Genomic DNA, 20,480 nt, shown 5'->3' with positions numbered 1-20,480 from the left:
CAGCCAGCTGCCATGTTCTTACGAGAAAGTGTTTCTCTTTCCACTCACCACTACTATGACAGTCTTCCCGTCAGCTGCATAATGAACCTTTTCAACGTGACAAAGCATACTCTGCAGGCTCGGGTGTAGAAGCCCGCAGAACAGCATTCTACAGACATTAGAGCATTAGAGGGTCAGCAGGGTGGATTAGAGGGTGAAAAGAATTTCTCTCCACACTCGAACTTTTAACCTCACTAATACAGGAATATATTTTCTATGTCGAGATAAGCAGTGTCCCTCTCGTCCTCATTTTCGTTGCTTTTCAGCCTGTCTTCCCCTCCCATTCCTCCTCCTTCCATCTTGTCATCTGTTTTCTTTGCTCCAGTGGCAGCAGTAATTTTAGATGCCTCTCCTCTGGTGTGCTTGTTGGGATGTTACAGCTTTTCAACATGCCATAATGTGTCGAGAACAAGGACGCTTCCACCTAAGCTGGTGCTTTTTGATTTATCCCCACCATATGGGCTTGTTTTTGATTTATGATGATAGAAACGCCCAGCACAGATGTGGGGAAGTATTCGTGTGAAATCAGATTTGGAAGTGAATATATCTTGATTTAAAAAGTTCCCTGGTGGTCTTTTAAAAATGCTCTATAGCAGAGTGTCCTGGTGATCAGAAAGTTATGGGGACATAACGCATAAACTACAAGATGAACTATTTGATAGATAAAGTACCACACAGGAAAAAAAATAGGAACGTTGGGCTGTGACATACATCAAGTTCTCTGTCCAGAATCGATTGTAGGCTTAAAATCCTCCAATAAAATCCTTCATAATGGAGTTTGTTCTTCATGAAGCTTGTGTATAAATCATATTTGTTCCTAAAGCTTTATGGTTCTACTTCCTTTTTTGGATTTGCTTCTTTAACGATGTTGCTAGGCTGTTTGTGGACTCGTGTTTTTGCCCCTTGGTATATTTCCGTCTTTCTGTGCGTGTCCTTCTGCTTGCGGTGCATGTGTATATGCGTGTCACACAGAGCTGACACTGCAATACTGTTCTCATATGTTTTCTTTAACCTTGAGTAACCTCTGTTTAGACATATCACAGGGTAAGGCTGCTGCTGCTTCAAAGGTTCACAGAGCTCATGGTTACAGATAAGCTGTCCACATTAAATGGCATTATAAAACTTACACTACACTTACATTTTTTTTAAAGAGACTGGCAAGAATTCCTTTAACTGTTTAAGGGACAGTTGTTTTCAGACTGTCCCTTAAGAAAACAAAATAACTGTAAGAACAAACTGTGGTCCAGTAACCTCACATCTTTTCTCGGTTAACACTACAGTGTCTATAAAAAGTTATCTGTGTCATAGGTTGGACAGTGAAATTCACAGAACAGTTGAGAAATCAGATATTTCTTTGATTGCACAAGTTCATTGGATATTTAGGAAAACTTAAGAAATGTATTTTCAATTAGGTATTAATTGTTCTTTATTTTTATGTGACCCATGCCATTTAGATGACTCAGGGGACGAGGAGCCCACGTCCCAGTCAGACCGCAGCGAGATCCAGGGCACCCTGAAGATACTTATCAGCAAGCTCGATGACCTCAGCACGTGTAATGACCTGATCGCCAAGCATGGGGCGGCCCTGCAGCGCTCCCTGAGTGAACTCGAAGGCCTGAAAGTCCCTGTGGAGGGAGGAGAAAAAATCAAGGCAGTCAACGAGCGAGCCACCCTCTTCCGCATCACTTCCAATGCTATGATCAATGTAAGTAGCTGTGACAGACCGCGCTGCAAGACACAGCAGGGGTTAGCAGTGAGTGATCTGTGTCCCACATGCTTTGGTATGATCAGTATGACAGGAGTGCCAGTCCTGGTTTGTGAGCAATGAGAGATGAGATCAGTTCACAGTGTAGTGTGTTTAAAGAGACCAAGGCTGCAGGCATGGAGGTCAACCAGATCCTGATACAAAATACCCTGACTTGTGGGGGACACAAGTCAGGGTACTCCTAGTGGCAGTTCCAATCCTGCCTAAATGGGGAGGGTTATGTCAGGAAGAGCATCCAGGGCCAAATCATCAAGAATAAGATTTCCATACCAGATTGGTCGGATTTAAAATCATCGCTTCCGTTGCTGCTGGACATGGATGAAGGGGAAGGAGAACAAGGAGAGGGTTGTTGAAAGAAGAGGATGTTAAGATAGGGCGAGATTGAGGTAGATGATTTGTTGTATACATCATTTAAACACTAGCACCTCAAACCAAATGGGTGCCTCTGGCATACTTTCCTCCCTCCATAAACAGATAGAAATATTGTGTACAGAGGCAAACAGAAGCTAGCCACAACCATTGATGAGTCTCTACAGGGAGTGCAGAATTATTAGGCAAATGAGTATTTTGTCCACATCATCCTCTTCATGCATGTTGTCTTACTCCAAGCTGTATAGGCTCAAAAGCCTATATCAGGTGTGCATAATTATTAGGCAACGTCCTTTCCTTTGGCAAAATGGGTCAAAAGAAGGACTTGACAGGCTCAGAAAAGTCAAAAGTAGTGAGATATCTTGCAGAGGGATGCAGCAGTCTCAAAATTGCAAAGCTTCTGAAGCGTGATCATTGAACAATCAAGCGTTTCATTCAAAATAGTCAACAGGGTCGCAAGAAGCGTGTGGAAAAACCAAGGCGCAAAATAACTGCCCATGAACTGAGAAAAGTCAAGCGTGCAGCTGCCAAGATGCCACTTGCCACCAGTTTGGTCATATTTCAGAGCTGCAACATCACTGGAGTGCCCAAAAGCACAAGGTGTGCAATACTCAGAGACATGGCCAAGGTAAGAAAGGCTGAAAGACGACCACCACTGAACAAGACACACAAGCTGAAACGTCAAGACTGGGCCAAGAAATATCTCGAGAATGGTTTTTCTAAGGTTTTATGGACTGATGAAATGAGAGTGAGTCTTGATGGGCCAGGTGGATGGGCCCGTGGCTGGATTGGTAAAGGGCAGAGAGCTCCAGTCCGACTCAGACGCCAGCAAGGTGGAGGTGGAGTACTGGTTTGGGCTGGTATCATCAAAGATGAGCTTGTGGGGCCTTTTCGGGTTGAGGATGGAGTCAAGCTCAACTCCCAGTCCTACTGCCAGTTTCTGGAAGACACCTTCTTCAAGCAGTGGTACAGGAAGAAGTCTGCATCCTTCAAGAAAAACATGATTTTCATGCAGGACAATGCTCCATCACACGCGTCCAAGTACTCCACAGCGTGGCTGGCAAGAAAGGGTATAAAAGAAGAAAAACTAATGACATGGCCTCCTTGTTCACCTGATCTGAACCCCATTGAGAACCTGTGGCCCATCATCAAATGTGAGATTTACAAGGAGGGAAAACAGTACACCTCTCTGAACAGTGTCTGGGAGGCTGTGGTTGCTGCTGCACGCAATGTTGATGGTGAACAGATCAAAACACTGACAGAATCCTTGGTTGGCGGCTTTTGAGTGTCCTTGCAAAGAAAGGTGGCTATATTGGTCGCTGATTTGTTTTTGTTTTGTTTTTGAATGTCAGAAATGTATATTTGTGAATGTGGAGATGTTATATTGGTTTCACTGGTAAAAATAAATAATTGAAATGGGTATATATTTGTTTTTTGTTAAGTTGCCTAATAATTATGCACAGTAATAGTCACCTGCACACACAGATATCCCCCTAAAATAGCTAAAACTAAAAACAAACTAAAAACTACTTCCAAAAACATTCAGCTTTGATATTAATGAGTTTTTTGGGTTCATTGAGAACATGGTTGTTGTTCAATAATAAAATTATTCCTCAAAAATACAACTTGCCTAATAATTCTGCACTCCCTGTAACTGCTTTTTTGTTTGTTTGCATGTTTTTGTTTTTTTGTTCTCTGTTTCACAATTTTTCTCTTTTGTGCAGTGAAACCACAGCATCTTTATGTAGCAAATTGTTGTTCGCTGCTATTTAACGTTCAAAATCACATGTAGCAAAACACAGGCTCCAATATGACCAAGTTGGTCATTACTGCCAAATGTTTTTTCTGATTACGTGTATGCTCTACTGTAATCTGGCCCAGTTTCCATTTCCTTTACAGTGAATATTGTGGTTTTAGCTGTCTGTTAGTAATGGATGACAGTTCATATAGAATTGAGGTCATGCAAACGTGATACTGGATATGATAGTGGGTGGGGGTGACAGGAATAGCCCCAGCTCCCCACTCTTCTCAAAACCCTGACCCTCCCTGCTTGGTGAGGAATGTTAGAGCCTTCTGGACTACAGTTAGACTGACAGACCTGGTCTGACTAAAGACAAATCATACAAGGTTGGTCTTTCTTTCCGCTTCTACAAGTGGCTTTGGTTTTGATTGCTATTTGACTTCTAATGCATGACTTTCAGTTGAAGCTTCTTTTTTTTTTTTTCGTTTTGGTTTGTTTGGGGTTAAAATAATTTACTAAGATTAGTTGCATTTTGGGTTGCAATTAGTTTGAACTTATCAACTAATGTTTTATAATTTAAAAATAAAAAGTTGTAACGAGGATTGCACTTAACATTGTGTAAAAGGCCAGTGCTCAAAATGATGAGCCCGTTATTGTTTTTTTTATTTTTTTTTTATTAATTGACTGGACAAGCAATAAAATAAAAAAAAAAAAAAAGATCTTCTTGGATTGCCAAACTCATTAAAATGCCATTTGGCTTGCCAGGAATGTGCTTTTAATGAGAAATCAATGTTGGTCCAAACTCCCTTTAGTGCAAGGATTTCTACTGCCACATTTTTGGTGCCTACAAAGACTCATCCTAAAACTTTATTTTACCCATGTTAAAATGGTGTTGACATGTAAAGTGTGAATAAGGAACAGAGGAGAGAGAAGGTGGATTGAGGAAAGCTGGAGGCCATGATGTAAAGGTACAACTGCACGCTCTTATTAATCTGGCCTTGGGAGAGGGTTTAACTCTAGTTCGTTCAGCAGTAGCCTGACTCTAATGGCACATTTACATGCATTTACACACGTACTCTTTCAGGGTTATACAATTTACACATGAACATCAACTTTAACCAAGTTTACTTTAATCTGCGCTACATAGTTCCTTCTGCAGAGTTCACCGGGACTGTGTGACTCTTGGTGTTTAATGTCAACCCTCACTTACATACATATGTACTCCTGCTTGTTCATTCAGTTTTTTAGCCTTTATCAACCCCGTACTTAAAACACCAGAAGTCACATGCAGTCTATGCTTATAGTGGAGAGTCAGCGTTTAAAAAAGTGGAACTGTCATATTTTCTTCAGGGGGTGTTTGAGTTTCATATGATGGTTATTGTCTGGGGAAGTGGCCCACATCGTCACATGCATTTGGGACATTTAACTGACTCTAAGACATTAATATTGAAACATTTGTGCAGGGCTGTTTAGGGTAAGAGACTAACCAGGCATGGTAAGGTGATCTGATATTTCACTTCTTGTGTTATGATCATACTGCTCTACTAACATTTTGGATGTAATTAGGAAATTTGATCGTCTTTAATGATCAATTTCTAGTTTAACTTATTTTAATTTAGCTTTAAAAATGTAAGTATTTTTCCTTGCTCTATAGTTTGTTAAGATAGTTTGTTGTAAGCCTGTTAATAATAGTGTGGATTTTTTTTTTAAATTTACAAGTGTGTCTTAATAATTTTGGGCAATATCTGGTTTTTCAGTATTTTTAACATGAAGCTCCAGAAATAATCATAATTTTGTTTTTGGGGGGTTATTAGCCTTATTCAAGAGTACCGAGTATCCTTACACAGGTGGGCATAAATCAGTAATATGACCAGGATGAAATGCATGAAAGCATATACATTGCTCTGGTCAGTAGGAATGTGAAAGGCTCTATGATATGATAATGATTGTGCATCACAGTCAACTGCAACACAATTAACTTGACTTTTTTTGTAGCAAAAATTATTTTAAAAATGTGTATTTGTAAGGAATTAAAATATTAGGCTAAATGTCTTAATGTCCCGGCCTGTTACTCTGACAAAACCAGACATCCGAAGATGTAAGTTACGAACATCTTTGGCTATTATAAGACTTTGTTGTCCAAATATGAATTGGAGCAGTGAGAAAGTAATAGTTGGTAGTTACAGCTCCTCTTAGCTTTACTGGGTATACTTGATAAATAAAATACAAAACAAAAATCTGTTGTTTGAAACTATTTACAGTACCTATACCACCACCCGGTATACGGTTAATACCACAGCTGCCCTAAGTTAATAGTGTTGGTAATTACCATTCTTTGTGTTTCTGTAATGATTAATCCACCAGTAAGCTCAAGCGCTTTAATTGAAATTGTATTTATTAATGCTAAGATATAATTGTTGTTATCCATAATTTCCAAATGTACTGTTTTACAGAAAAGCTGAAATAAATAATAAAGCATGTTGGGTTTAAAAAAACAAAAAACAAAGATACAAAGTCGCAGTTGTTTGTATCCATTTCTGAAGAGAAAAATTTGTCAAATTTAGTTAAATCTAACTTCTCAGAGAAATCCAGCGTTCCGGCTTAAATTGGGTATTAAAAGCGTAAATTTACCTAAAAAATAACACCATAAATTTTTAGTTTCAAATAGCTGTTTTTTTGTTTTTATGACAGGTGGTATAATACTTCTGTTGAGGGCTATATAGTCATAACTTTTTTTTCCCAACAAAACAAAATCCAGACTGCAGTTCCATCATACTAAGAGCCCAGATGAATTGAACTGTGTGACACTTTTGTTTTTAACCTTCAGCCACTATTTTATTTTAAGTGGCTTCAGCTACCTCTCAGCAGTTCCTCTCAATCTCTTCTGTGATGACAGTGTACCACAGAATAAAGTCAAGTCAAGACTTCCATAACATTTGATTTGTGGTTGCTTTTAAAGCCATGTTTGAAAAACAGCTGGATAACCCCACGCTGAGAGATCAGGGAGCATCACATGACATTTTTAACATGTATGGAGTCAGCTGAGAGGTGTTACTTGGGTTCATTGACCTCTGTGCGCAGTGAGCGTCAGTGGCAGCATGTGCTGACATGTAATATGTGGTGATCTGAAGTAACCTCTCTGTCTGAGCAGCAAAAGCAGAAGAGAAACAATGATACCCCCTCTTGACACAGATATAGAGCCTTATGCAATCAGAGTGTTAAACGCAGCTCATCAGTCACTGATGTTTTCTATGTTTACAGTTTGCTCCAAGGCGCATTTGCCACAGCGGGGAGACGGAGTAAATCTCGACAGACAGCTAATTAACATATTTATGATTGCTCGAAAACCTTATGATAAGCAGCCTTGATTACAACACATGACGCAAATGCATTTACGGCCCTTTCCATCCAAATCTTCTTTCTCTTGTATTGTTGCCAACTGTGAGGAAAAGTGATACAGGATTTTTATCCCAACTGATTGTTTCCATTTTGTTAAAAAAGTTGTTTTTAACAATTCCCCCCTCAGGATGTGTCTTACATTGATTTATTTTTCACTCCTGTCTTCTGATTATCTGCTCGTGTGTTTCTGTTACCCAAGGCGTGTCGAGACTTTTTGGACCTAGCCGAGACTCACAGTAGGAGATGGCAGCGGGCTCTGCAGTATGAGCGAGAGCAGCGTACCCATCTAGAGGAGACCATTGAGCAGCTAGCCAAGCAGCATAACAGCCTGGAGCGAGCGTGGAGGGAAGCACCCACGCTTGTTTCCAGCGCACCCAGTGCCCCTACCACCAACAAGGGTGAGACTGGCTGTCTGTTAGTCGTTCCTGTGGACCTTAGCATGGGACTCATACCAATAGCTAAAAATCACACGTAGCCTTGGGTTTAGTATTATAGACTCTCCTCATGTGGAGGACAGAAGTTTTGAGCTGTGTCAGAAGATTTTAATTAGACAGCAGCTTTGGGGTCCTTAGGGACTAGTAAAGCGCTATATAAATACAGGCCATTTACCATTTTACCATTTAGCAGTTAAGATGTAAATAGTACTTATCTTAAGAGTCTCTTTGGTTAGTTTATATTCTCATGAGTTTTTGGCTGGAAGTGATCTAACTTTTAGCTATGCTCTAAAAAAGTTACACAGAAAAAGCCACAGTTTATATTTTGTAAAAACAAATTGAGCACCCATGAACTTAACCTGGGGACCCATTTCCAGCCCTCCTGTGATCTCTGTCTCCGCTGTTTATAATGAGGGTTTAAAACATAGTTGAGACCCTCTTCCTTCCTTTAACCTTAAACGCAATTGTTAATTCATACAGAGGATAATTATATTTTAACCACTTAAGCAGAACATCAGAAACACCAGGTCCTGTGGGAACTACAGTTTCTTCAAACTTTCATTACCTTTTATACTATTTTTGCCATTTGTCACTACTTGCTATCATAATGGCAGATATGAAATTTGAACCTTTAACACAGTAAATGGTTAGTTTAGAGTTTTTATTTTATTATACATTATGCAGAGCTTCTACACAGCAAACATACTCCCTCCCCTTTCCCTCTTTTACCCATTAATTGTACTTTATATAAACATTTGTGCTTCTCACTTGGAAGCTGGTTAAAACCCATAATGGATCACTGAACACAGTGAACGTACTGAGTGCTAAATAGTCAGTACTAAATATAAGAAGCATGCCCTGAGGTACTTGCATCATTCAGGCTAGTTACCCAACAGGAACACTGCCAATTTTACGATTAAGCTAATTATTCCCCGATTAATCACCACTGGTATGTGATTATATGCCTGTCTCTCTCCTGAACACTGCAGAATACAAACTCACTGTTTTTCACTGGGATGTCTGTGTGGACTCATAAATGTATATGTCCACTTGAAGGGAGTGAGAGGTCACGGAAAGAGGAGGCAAGTGATGAAGATGAGGATACTGAGTACTTTGATGCCATGGAGGATTCCCCTGCGTTTATCACAGTGACTGCCAGTGAGAGCACGCAGCACAGGTCAGTCTCACACAGGAATCCGTGCAGTCTCTGCTCTCTTTTTATGTATTCATTAAAAATGCACTGTAAGAAAAAATGGATATGAGAAATATAGTTTAACCATGCACGCTCCAAATTGTCAAAGCTGAGTTTGACGCTGGGTGACGTCTGAGCGGGGCTCTGACGATAGCTGATGGCATGAGAAATCGAAGAGCGGCGTGTCCTTTTCTGTCATGTGTTCACTTTCGGTTGTACAAATAAAAACCAGCCTTAGACTCTCACAGCGGTCGGTTTTCCTGCAGACAAGTTACCCAATTTTTGTGTCATGTGACATATCCGTCAACTCCAGTTTCACAGTATTCATCTGCAATACTCAGCAATCTCTCCCCTCCCTTGTGTATATTGTGTTTGCATGTGTAAAGGGGAAACAAGAGCGTGAGGGGATTTTGGCGAGATTGTGTCCTGCGTCGCTGTAGAAAATACTTTCATTTTGTTCCAGGCGATCTCAGAGTAATTTGAGCGGAGCGAGCGGAGGCCATCCCGGTGACTGGAACCAGGACGACCATGTAAGTGTCTTCCCAACATGCCTGACTAATGGCACTGACGTTTGTTAAAGGAGCAAATATTTGTAATCTCAAAATAGATTCATTTCTGCTGCTGCTGCAAATCTCACACCTCATTGATTTATTTATGTAACATCTTCACTTGCTGCTTTCACAAGTATCCTTCCCTGCCGTGCTTAAAGAAGGATGCAAGGATACGCACACAAACTTTGCCAGTGGTTTGAATCATTTAGTACTCAAACATCTGTTCTTCTTCTCCCTCAGCTCTTTCTAATATTTTTCTCTCTCTCTCTCTTACACATCTGTGTCTTCTCTCTTTTTCTCCTGTCTTTCTCTTGCTCTGTCGCTACATCTGGAGATATGCTGCCAAGCTGTCCACAAAATTGAAAGTATTGTTTCAAACTTGTATATCCACCCTCTTCTCCTCACCTAATCCCAGATGTCTCCAAGCTGTAACGATGTGTCAGGAAAGGAGCTTCAGCCGCGCAGACAAAGGCGGAGTCATATCCCAGACAAACCCAACTACTCCCTCAATTTGTGGAGCATCATGAAGAACTGCATCGGCAAGGAGCTTTCTAAAATCCCCATGCCTGTAAGTGTAGGCGTGCTCCCGGTTCTTCTTGCTGGCAGGTAAATCTGTAAGGATTGCATCTTATGAGTTTCTCTCCGTTATCTTCCTTTCAGGTAAACTTTAATGAGCCTCTGTCGATGCTGCAGCGCCTCACCGAGGACCTGGAGTATCACGAGCTTCTAGACAAGGCAGCCCGCTGCGACTCCTCACTAGAACAGATGTGCCTGGTCGCTGCCTTCTCTGTCTCTTCCTACTCAACAACGGTCCACCGGACAGCCAAGCCCTTCAACCCCCTCCTGGGCGAAACGTACGAGCTTGATCGCTTGGAGGAATTTGGCTACCGCTCGCTGTGTGAGCAGGTAATGGCACAGCTACAGAGAGATTTTGTTTGCATGCTTCCTGATGTGCACGCAGTTATTCAACACACACACACACGGCGGTACACAAGGTTAAACAGAACCTTTGTGTTTCTGTGTCCTCTCAGGTGAGCCATCACCCACCTGCAGCTGCACATCATGTGATTTCCCAAAGAGGCTGGACCTTACGGCAGGAAATCACCATCGCCAGCAAGTTCCGTGGCAAATACCTCTCCATAATGCCTCTGGGTAAGACCGCTAACAAACTTCATGCGTAAATAAAGGCTCCATAATGCACACTAAAGAGCACAAGTGTTAAGGCAAGAAAGACTCCAGAGTCAGTAGCAGAGCAGTGATCTGCCGCCGTGCAATCTAAAGCTAGTGTGAAGATTAATCTGGAGGGTTTTATGTCCCTTCTGGCACACCCGTAAATATGGGTACAAAGGGAGTTCTGTACTGAGAGCTCAAATAGATGTAAGCGGTCCAGATCGAGCCAAAAGGATGCAGGGGTAATTTTGACATACCCTACTTCATGTTATATGTCTGCTGTGTTGTGCTATGTAATAGAAAATCATGTAAGTAGTGAAATATAAATCTTCTGAGGTGGAAATGCATTGCCTGTGCTCTGAGCATTAATGTGCTGGATGACAGATTCAGAAGCACAAAACCAAACAATAATGTGCAACTGCAAATTAGCAATAAAGCAGATGTGAGAATCTGTCTTTTGTCGCCGTGTGTCCCCAGGTGCCATTCACCTGCAGTTCCACGCCAGCGGGAACCACTATGTGTGGAGAAAGGTCACCTCCACAGTGCACAACATCATTGTGGGCAAGCTGTGGATTGACCAGGTCTGTTTATTATGTTTAGTTTATCAACATCATGCCTTAATACCACTGAGCTTCCTGAAAAGCCCGTAGATACTTTCTTCTAGCAGAAGTGTGTGGCACAGACCAGCAGAGTAGGACTGAAGAGGGGAATCAACGTAAAGCTTTTTAACAATTCAACAAGTAGCTCCACAGTATCCGGGGATTTGTCTTTAGCTTTGATCTAAATAACAGCCTCTTGTTTCTTTGAGATGCCCCAGTTATAGTGTGGAGGGAGGTTTGAGGGGCAGGCTTCACATGTGTCTATTTGGAACTATAAAACCCCATCCACCTCCACCACCTACATTTTTTTCCCTGTCCTGCTTTCGTGTGTCACATCCATCTTGTCAGTGTGCATTTGTGTTTGAATGCTCATTTTAAAGAATCCATGAAGAAGAAAAACACAGATTATATCCACTGGAATATAAGCTCTTGTGTAGCGTCAATCTGTTCCTAACATGAAAAAGTAAAAGTACAAATATCCTAAATTACTGAATATTTGTAGTATTTGTTTCTTAAAGGTACTCTACAGACTTGAAATACATTCAATTTCAATTCAGTTTTTTTTATATGGCACCAAATCACAGCACTCACCTTAATGTGCTTTACATTGTAAGCTAAAGACGCTACCATGATAGAGACATAACCAACCCCATGTCCCTCTATGAGCAAGCATTTAGTGAAAATTGGAAGCAAGGAAAGGAAACAATCTAAAAATAAATTACTCACATTAGGGTCTGTTTTCTGATCAAATGTACAAATGCTATCAGTTTTTTTTCCTTTTGAGTGTAACAAAATCACCAGCTCTGTGTTGAGATAAATGTAGTTTTGTCATCTCTGTATTGTATTGTTCTCTTCAGTATATTCACCTTCATTCTCTTTGCATTGTTCTGCCACTCGGCTGTCCTCCTTTGCAGAACGGGGTCACCCAAACAGCTTCATATTAACCTACAGCTACACTCTCTGTGGTTGGCTATAGCGGACCACAATTGTCAGTAATAAAACAGCTGAAACAAGCGAGGCACTGACAAAGAATGTATTTTTACATCACAATCACACCAGCATAAACCTTCATTTTCTCCGCATGGTGGCTATTTTTAATATTTTCTTTTCATGGCTGTCATATGCTGCAAAATCAGATTAACCCTGTAACACCCAAGTGTATCTTTTTGATAGATGATTTTTCTTTTCTTTTTTTTCTTTTTCAAAAGTTTTAATAAACCACAAATAAATAGGATTTTCTGAAACATTTTCATGGTTTGGGCTTTACAGGGTTAAGCATGAGACCTTAAAGGTACATCCCACTGCAGTGTCCAGCACTGTGCATGCACATCCTTGCAGGACAATGCAAGGACCTGCTTACCACATGTCTTGTTTGCAGTAACAAGAGTAGTAATTCTACACATAAGCACATTGTTTTAGTTTGTTTAGTGTGTGTGACAGATGGACAGGTAGAATGAAATAGTGGTGGATTTACCTTAACTGTCATTCCAAATTGAATCTTCTAAGTCCTGACTCACTGTGAAACTCGCTGTGATATGTTCACTGGCTCAAATGTCATTGTTCTCTCTTTCTTGCTCTCATTCTGTATTTTTTTGCGTGTCTGTGTTTGTGCAGTCGGGAGACATTGAGATTGTGAATCACAGGACCAAGGAGACCTGCCAGCTCAAGTTCTCTCCCTACAGTTATTTCTCCAGGGATGTTCCACGCAAGGTAAACTCTTTGTTTTCCACACTCTGCTGACACCCAGCTTGGGTGTGACGTTGCGGTGTGGGGTTCATTTGTGTGATGCTGCCTCCTGCTGGACAATACCAACAAATGTATTGCTTTGTGTAATAAGCTTAGTATGAAGTCAGATCTCAATAACACCCTTTTGTGTTGTAACACTTACTTAAATAAAGAGCACATTTATTTGTTTGGAGCAAATTTAAATGTAGTCATGTTCTACTGATGGGACTGGGTATTTACATACCTAACATTACTTGGAAAGAGCAGCTCTGTGCTTGTGTTTCTAGCTTCTGTTTTCTCTTTTTTTTTCCAGGTGACAGGTGTGGTGGCAGACAGCGGGGGCCAGGCTCACTACATCCTCTCTGGTACGTGGGATGAGAAAATGGAAAGTGCCAAGATCGTTCAGAGCAGCCGAGGAGGCAGCGGGTCAGAGGGCAAGCAGAAGATGGTCTACCAGACTCTGTCCCCCAAACTGCTGTGGAAGAAATACCCGCTCCCGTAAGCCAACAGCCATAGCTGAGTAAACAGCTGCGATGTGTAAATGTCATGGAACTCCACAGTGTACCTTATGCCAATTCCTTCTTGCCTTGTCAGGGAGAACGCTGAGAACATGTACTACTTCTCAGCTCTGGCACTGACCTTAAATGAGCTGGAGGATGGGGTGGCAACGACCGACAGCCGTCTGAGACCAGACCAGAGGCTGATGGAGGACGGGCGATGGGATGAAGCAAACTCCGAAAAACAGAGGCTAGAGGAGAAACAAAGAGCAGTGAGAAGGAGGAGGGAAGCAGAGGCCTCAGACGCTCTGGATGAAGGTATGAGACTGAGAACAGTGAGAGCGAGTGTGTGTCTGTCTGCGTCTAGTGATGAGAAAGGAGAAAGAAAGCAAGAGTCAGGGCATAAAGTTATTTTATGCATGTATGGTAGTAAAAGTCCCAATCATTATTAGATTAGACAATGTCAGGTGGGAGCTGGAGCATTATTTTACTACAAATATCATTACAACAGATAAACCACTGAATTAGAAAATTCCTCAATAGAAATATTTGATTAAAAGGGATCTGTGGCATGCTGTGCTACATAATCAAGGCTGAGCTCATACCCAAGTATTAGATCAAATGATTAATAAGCAGTAACTGAATAATTTACCTAAGCTTCTTGAGCTCTATAATTTAGATGTAAGAGTTTTAAGAGTTCACGTTAAGAAAGCAGGGCTCATTAAGAAAACTAAGAAGAGATGGTTATAATAAATAAGAGTTTAAATCTTACAGGGACCTCAGCAGACACTTTTCATCCTCGTGGCATTCCTGTCTGTGTGTTGTGCGTAGGCTAGATTGTTTTTGATGTACCCATGACTTGTCTTTCTTTTCCTCCCTCTATTGATGGTCAGAGTGTGATTATGACTCTGGTGAGTGGGGGTTGCCCTGTACCCCTCCGTTGTGCATCACTCCCACATACACACACACACACACACACACACACACACACACGCACAAACGCCATCCTCTGTGTTACTCTGTGTGGTCTGCCTCAGTGTTGGGAACTGCATGAAACCCTTCTCATGTCAATTTCTCCAAATAATGACTCATGAAAAAAAAAAAACACTTTTTCCTGCACACATGCAACATTTTCATTCAGAACTGGCCTCGGTAACATGTTGCATTTAAGAAAATGATTTAACATTACAAGTATTCTCAGTGTGCTCTGGTGAAGCCACATTAGCAAGTGATTAGATTGGATTTCTTCCTGCATTGCCATTATGCTTTTTCTTTTTTTCGATTGGACACTTTTCTGATGCACTTTTTTAGTTTTTTTTTTTTTTTTATATGCTTGTTTTTCGTTTTGACTGCTCTTTTTATGAAACAGATTCATTTTTTAGTTCAGGGACTTCCAAAAGTTTGAGTATAGCTCCTTCACCATGATCCTTTCAGGTTTTGGCATATTTGCACAATGTGTGCTCATTTGTTTCTTTATCACTACTATATGCATTGTATGAAGGTGAAATGATCTGAGTGTGAATAGCCTGCGAGTGTGGCTTCTCCATTAGAGGATAATCGGATCAAACCAATGGATTAATACCTGTGATTTTTTTTTTCCCCCCCTCACAGGTAGAGAATATGAAGGCTACCAGCCATTGTGGTTTTACCAGAGGAGGGACTCAGTTACTGGAGAGACAAGCTTTGTGTACAAGGGGGGTTACTGGGAGGCAAAGGAGAGACAGGACTGGAGCCTGTGTCCTGACATCTTCTAACCCAGGAACCTCCTCTGGGATCACACCTAACCTCATGAGACAGTGAACCGCTCCACCTCTGGTCCTTAAGCAGTGGAGCGAACGAGCACCATGTGGACCTTTTTTTTCTTTTTTTGTGTGTGAACATGAGAATGTGTATGTTTCGCACACTCTCAGATTACACTGTACCTCCAAATGTACACTCGATGGGCGTTCCCTGAGTAGTCCTATTTGACACTATACTCAAACAGCCGTGAGATCACGTGTGGATGCGAGATAACAGAGTTGTAACACCACACAGTAAAGCTAACCCGCTCAGTCCTGATGCTCTGGTGTGCCGGAAATGCTACCCACAATGCACTTTTCTGTGTTCACTCCACTACAGAGTTTCCCAAATTGGATAGAAACCCACATCGAAGCTGCTCATGATTATAAACTGATTAAAAAGAATAAAGAGGGACATAAAAACAGAACACAACAACAGTATTTCAATATTTGTAAGAAAAATGTCTTCACCCTCAGTTTTATTCAGTACAACAGAGATTAACCTGGGCCTACTTTATTAATTAGCCCCCTCATTTTCTTTATGGTAAACATTTTAGGTGCTCATTATTTGCCTCTTTTGATATGTTAAAGCCGGGCTTAGAGCAACCACCGGTCACAGGGAAAATGTGTGTTTATTTCCCAACCGGCTGATGAGTGATTGCTGACAGTTGCTGTGAGATCGACTGCTAAAACTCCATTCACAGGCCTAGAGACCAGTCGGTCACCCCTCCTCCAGGAACCACTGGTTACTAAGGAAGCGTGTATATTACGAGATCGGTTGGCAAGTGGTTGCAGGAGGTTGCAGACGCTTGCATGAAATTGGTTCATGCAAGAGGTTTTCGGTGCTGCATTGAAAACCTCTTTGTGATTGCTGCTAGCATGTGCTAGCACTTTGCCTCAGTCACCAGCAGTTTGCAAGGGGGGGTGTTGACTTTTTTGCCAACTACTTGCCAAGTGGTAGCGAGTGAAAATTCACTGAAACCATAAAGTAAAAGTTGCACCTTGTATTGGTTGCAACCGCCAGATGCAATTTTTACTTTCACTTCTCTGGTCTGTTTTGCCCTTTTCAGTACAACTCTGAGAGGGTTTCGCTAACAGCCAAAGCAGGCACAAGGAGCCTGTGGGTATAGCATTCTCTGATTTTTACCCGACGATAGCAAGCAAGCTGGTTGAGGAATATACATTTTTCCGTAGCAACCGGCAGTTGTCAGGGGGTTGCCAAACTATGTCTGTGACTGAGGTATAGAAAGTAATGGATGAAGACTCTGAAATAGTCACAGCTTTGATTGCATGTGTTATAAACTATGGAGAGTCAACGTGTTCAGTAAATATAAAAAAACCCATAATTAAATATAGAGAAATGAACGTACGAATAATCACATAATTAACTACAGAAATTGTATCTAATATAACCATAAAGTGAGAAAAAGAATCAGACTAACCTCTGTATCTCGGCTTACAGGTTTTACTTTATTCAGTGTTAAATATTTTATTTATAAATAGGTTTATTTTCATCAAGAAGTCTGAGGACAAGTGGGGCAGAGCCCATGTGATTGATTTGTGATATAACGGGCTCTAGAAGTCAGAATTAGCTGACAGACTCGGTGTTGTTATGGAAGAAGATGATATTCTGGGGGGGAAAGTTAAAAAAAAATAAATTAAAAAGGTTTGGTTAAAGTGGTTTTTGTCTTAAAAGCTGCTAGAATGAAATAAAACCAGATATTAGGTTTTATGATGTATTATCTTTTTTTTTTTCTAAATTCATGTGTGTTTTAAATTTTTATGGTTCTGTTATACATTTTCTGTATTGGTTCGTCAGACGGATTCATTCTAAATATATTTGTATTTCATTTTCAACACATTGAGTCTCCATAATCTACAGCTGTTTGATCCACTAGAGATTGGTTTATCTCAACTAATGAAATATGCATCAAGGCAGTAATCCTTTTTCCATTTGGACTGGATATTAAGTTTTCCCTTTAGGGACGTGCAATTAGTCTGTTCATGTTAGTTATATTAGAAATATTAGCTGTCTCTATGCTTCATTGGATCTGAGTCATCTTAACATTTTCCATTTGTGACTCTGATTAGGAAAAATTATATAGTAGTAGTTTGATTATAACACATTAGTGCAACTGCAGTGGTGACATTAAAACACTTGTATCACTGTCACGGGAATCTCCATCAAAGACCTGAATAAGCACTTTTCACTGTGGTTGACTAGAGGTTAGTACATATCTCTGTGTTGATGTTGAGAAAATCTCACTCTGTACATGAACACTATCTTGTCCTCTGGTGCTCTCCCGTGGCAACACTTACCATATCATCAGTGATCGTTTTAACTAGTATCATCTTCAGTGATCGTACAAAGTATTAAGTCTGCGCCCGATCACTGAAGTGTTAACAAGTAAACATTAATCCGGGAACACACCAGTTTCTTCTCACTAGTTCCACAGCATCCATCCCTCACTAGTTTGTAGTCCAGATGTTTCCAGTGGAGTTACTGAATTTGAGACTGGAGCAGGTACTCCAAGGAACCCACAGTGGCTTTAGTTGATAGGAGGTCAAAGGTTATAGAAGCAGACAGGGCTGGTTCCTGTAGTGCTCCTCTTTGCAGTCAGCTGTAGCCACAGAGGACAAGCCCGAGCGGCCCCTCCAGGCTCTCTGCAGTTCATTTGCCATTTGTGGACTTGCTGATCTGGGATCAGCTCACAGAGGTACACTGAGTCTTTTGCCTTTAACTGACTGAATAAGGGAACGAGTCCCCTGACCTGTGCACTACAAGTCTACAGTGACAAGAGTTTTGAAGAAAAAGAAAAGAAAAAAAAACAGTCGATATTTTTTTGTAATTATTGTTAGGAATGTAGAATTTGGAGGTATTGTATCTACCATCCAGCCTATTTGTGTGAATATTTTGTGATAAAACAATGATATTGTAAAAGAAGAATTATACTAATGTGAGTATTGAGTTCTCTGTACAGCAGAGGTTAAGGAGGGGGTAGAGGGGGGACTAAATGAGCCTGAAGATAGACACTAACTCAGAGGTGTCCTCAATTTGGCCAAAAACTGTGTTAACACACTGAAAATAAAGTTTTTTTTATATAGTTCTTATTACTAACATGTTGTTAGCTGTGGTTCAGTTATTTCCTCTGATGTGTGGGACATGCAAATGTAAAGCACACACACACACACACACACACACACACTGGAAAAGAAATTCCTTCACACAAGGAAGAAATGCTAGGATTTAGCCGATAGAGTGAATTTTAAGTGTGATAATATGAGCTCTTATCGTTTACCTGTCTGATTCTTTAGCAGTGAACTAATGATAGTGAGAAGTGAATTCTGGCACTTTTACTCATTTACACAAAAGGTTTTCTTACAGTTTTGAGTTGTGGTTGTCATGAGCATGGTCACTTGTTAAAAGGAATAATTTAGTGTTTGGAAATTCATTTTGTTTTGAAATTTGCTGGAGTTGGATGAGAAGATGAAGCCTTCTCTTGTTGTAAATATGAAGCTACAGACGGCAGTTTAGCTTAGCTGTACTCAAAAACACTGGAAACGGGGTAGCTCTGCTCTGACCACCCATCAGTCCCTCTAAATTTCACCTCCATCTTTGCTGGAAGTTTGCCACTTTGGTGCCAGGAGGAAGTCTTGCACATAACTAAAGATGGAAGTTAAACCTAACGTACCCAAAATTTGGTACCAAAAACTGTCTTGAAAAATGAAACGAATAAGATCCATGTTAGTTTATCAGATCTCCAGCTGCTGGTAGCTTATATCCTGTTTCCAGTCCTCTTAATCCTAAAAAGTGACTGCTGCCTGTAGCCTTACAATGTGTCCTGTTGGACAGAAGGAGGCACATAAGCACATTTCCCAAAGTGTTGAGCCTTTTCTTTACATTTTCTTTCTGCTATCCTTCTTTTCTATTTCATAAATGTGTATCAAAGACTTGTCATTGTACATCGCCACTTGAACATGATGAAAATGTGGAGGTTCCCTGCAGATTTACTTTAATAAATTGTGTTTGAGATTATTTTATATTTGAGAATACATATTATATTTTGAATGATAATGGAGAGCTCATCTTAGGTTTAAATCAATATATTTCCAAACAAAAAGATGACCTCAGTACTTGATGGTGACTTGCCTACTGAAGTTGTCCCTTTTAAGGGCCTGTACAGTATCGGACAGCTGTAGCAATAAAGCGGTGGAGGTGTAGATTTGTTAGTTTGTGGCTGTTGTTCGTTCAAAGACTCGTTGTCTGCCTTGTTTAGAAAGGGGGGAAAAACACAACCAAAGTGTAAGAGAAGAGTGTGTTGTAGACTAAATAATCCTCTTCATCTGCCTTCCCGATCTCAGAGGGTTCAAATGTAAACCCTCCCCATCGCCGTTTATCTCATCTCATCTGAACCTGATGCTTAATTCACTACGATGTGATTCTTGGCTTTAATTTTCTTGTTTTTATTTTCTGATCTGATTTCTTCCTTCTCAATGGGTGCCATTATTCCTATATTGGTGTTTTTCATACTATTTGTGTGCATAGCGAGTTTGATTTGTGTGCACGTGCAGCATTACATATCCTGCTTTTCAGTGCTGCTCAGTTTTGAGGCAGAAATAGGCTGATGCTGATGATGACGACGAAGATGGGGAGATTTTTCTTGCCTTGTCTAAACTAAACCTTGCTTCTTTTTCGACAGTGACTCGCAGCTTTGTGGTGAGATTATGGTGATATTAACAATCCATACGATTGGTAGAAATTATGAGATGTTTCACAATAGCGACCTGGCACAGGATTGAGGTGACTGACCTGCCTTGATAACTCTTACTCCCAAATACACAAAGGTGTATTCAGGTGTTACTGCGTATTCAGCTGAGGTTTTTCTTTTTTCCTCCCCCTTTTTTAAAAAATAAAATTGTGTATTTTCTCCCTTAATTTATACTCGTATGACACTGTCTTTAAACAGCAAAGACAAAACGGTGAAAAAAGAAGATAATAAAGTTGTTATTGTTGACACTGGATACCAGTCTCTTCTCATTTGTTTCTTCTCTGACCAAAGGATGAGTTGAACTGGCAGAACAGAGAAATGTTTGAGTTTAAAGTCGATGTCCCACTAATGAAACATGACACTCTAAACAGTTTTTATGAAAGTGAATAAAACATTATTTGTATCATTGCTTATTCCAATCATGAAGTGCATATTCAATGTACTGTTTTCTT

General features: G+C 40.5%; 1 protein-coding gene across 2 annotated transcripts in view; it reads left to right on the top strand.

The window, feature by feature from the left end:
• Positions 1–20,281, top strand: part of osbp2b (oxysterol binding protein 2b) — a 56,492-nt gene extending 36,211 nt beyond the window's left edge. Inside the window, exons 3-14 of one of the 2 annotated variants that reach the window (XM_005916325.3) lie at positions 1,494–1,744; positions 7,513–7,711; positions 8,804–8,924; positions 9,403–9,469; positions 9,906–10,058; positions 10,151–10,396; positions 10,522–10,642; positions 11,138–11,241; positions 12,874–12,969; positions 13,298–13,482; positions 13,579–13,799; positions 15,093–20,281. In XM_005916325.3, the coding sequence (XP_005916387.1) occupies positions 1,494–1,744; positions 7,513–7,711; positions 8,804–8,924; positions 9,403–9,469; positions 9,906–10,058; positions 10,151–10,396; positions 10,522–10,642; positions 11,138–11,241; positions 12,874–12,969; positions 13,298–13,482; positions 13,579–13,799; positions 15,093–15,235 (1,907 nt within the window). In that variant the 3' untranslated portion in view covers positions 15,236–20,281. Of the gene's footprint in view, positions 1–1,493; positions 1,745–7,512; positions 7,712–8,803; positions 8,925–9,402; positions 9,470–9,905; positions 10,059–10,150; positions 10,397–10,521; positions 10,643–11,137; positions 11,242–12,873; positions 12,970–13,297; positions 13,483–13,578; positions 13,800–14,374; positions 14,573–15,092 lie in introns of those variants that run through there. The other variant, XM_042218412.1, reaches the window with a different exon arrangement.
• Positions 20,282–20,480: the final 199 nt, after the last annotated feature.

The sequence above is a fragment of the Haplochromis burtoni genome, unplaced genomic scaffold (assembly GCF_018398535.1).
Source record: "Haplochromis burtoni strain Fernald_Lab_line unplaced genomic scaffold, NCSU_Asbu1 Contig_18, whole genome shotgun sequence".
NCBI classification, from domain to species: Eukaryota; Metazoa; Chordata; class Actinopteri; order Cichliformes; family Cichlidae; genus Haplochromis; species Haplochromis burtoni.
Note: the sequence above shows the minus strand (reverse complement) of the source record. Positions and strands in the feature narration are given on the sequence as shown.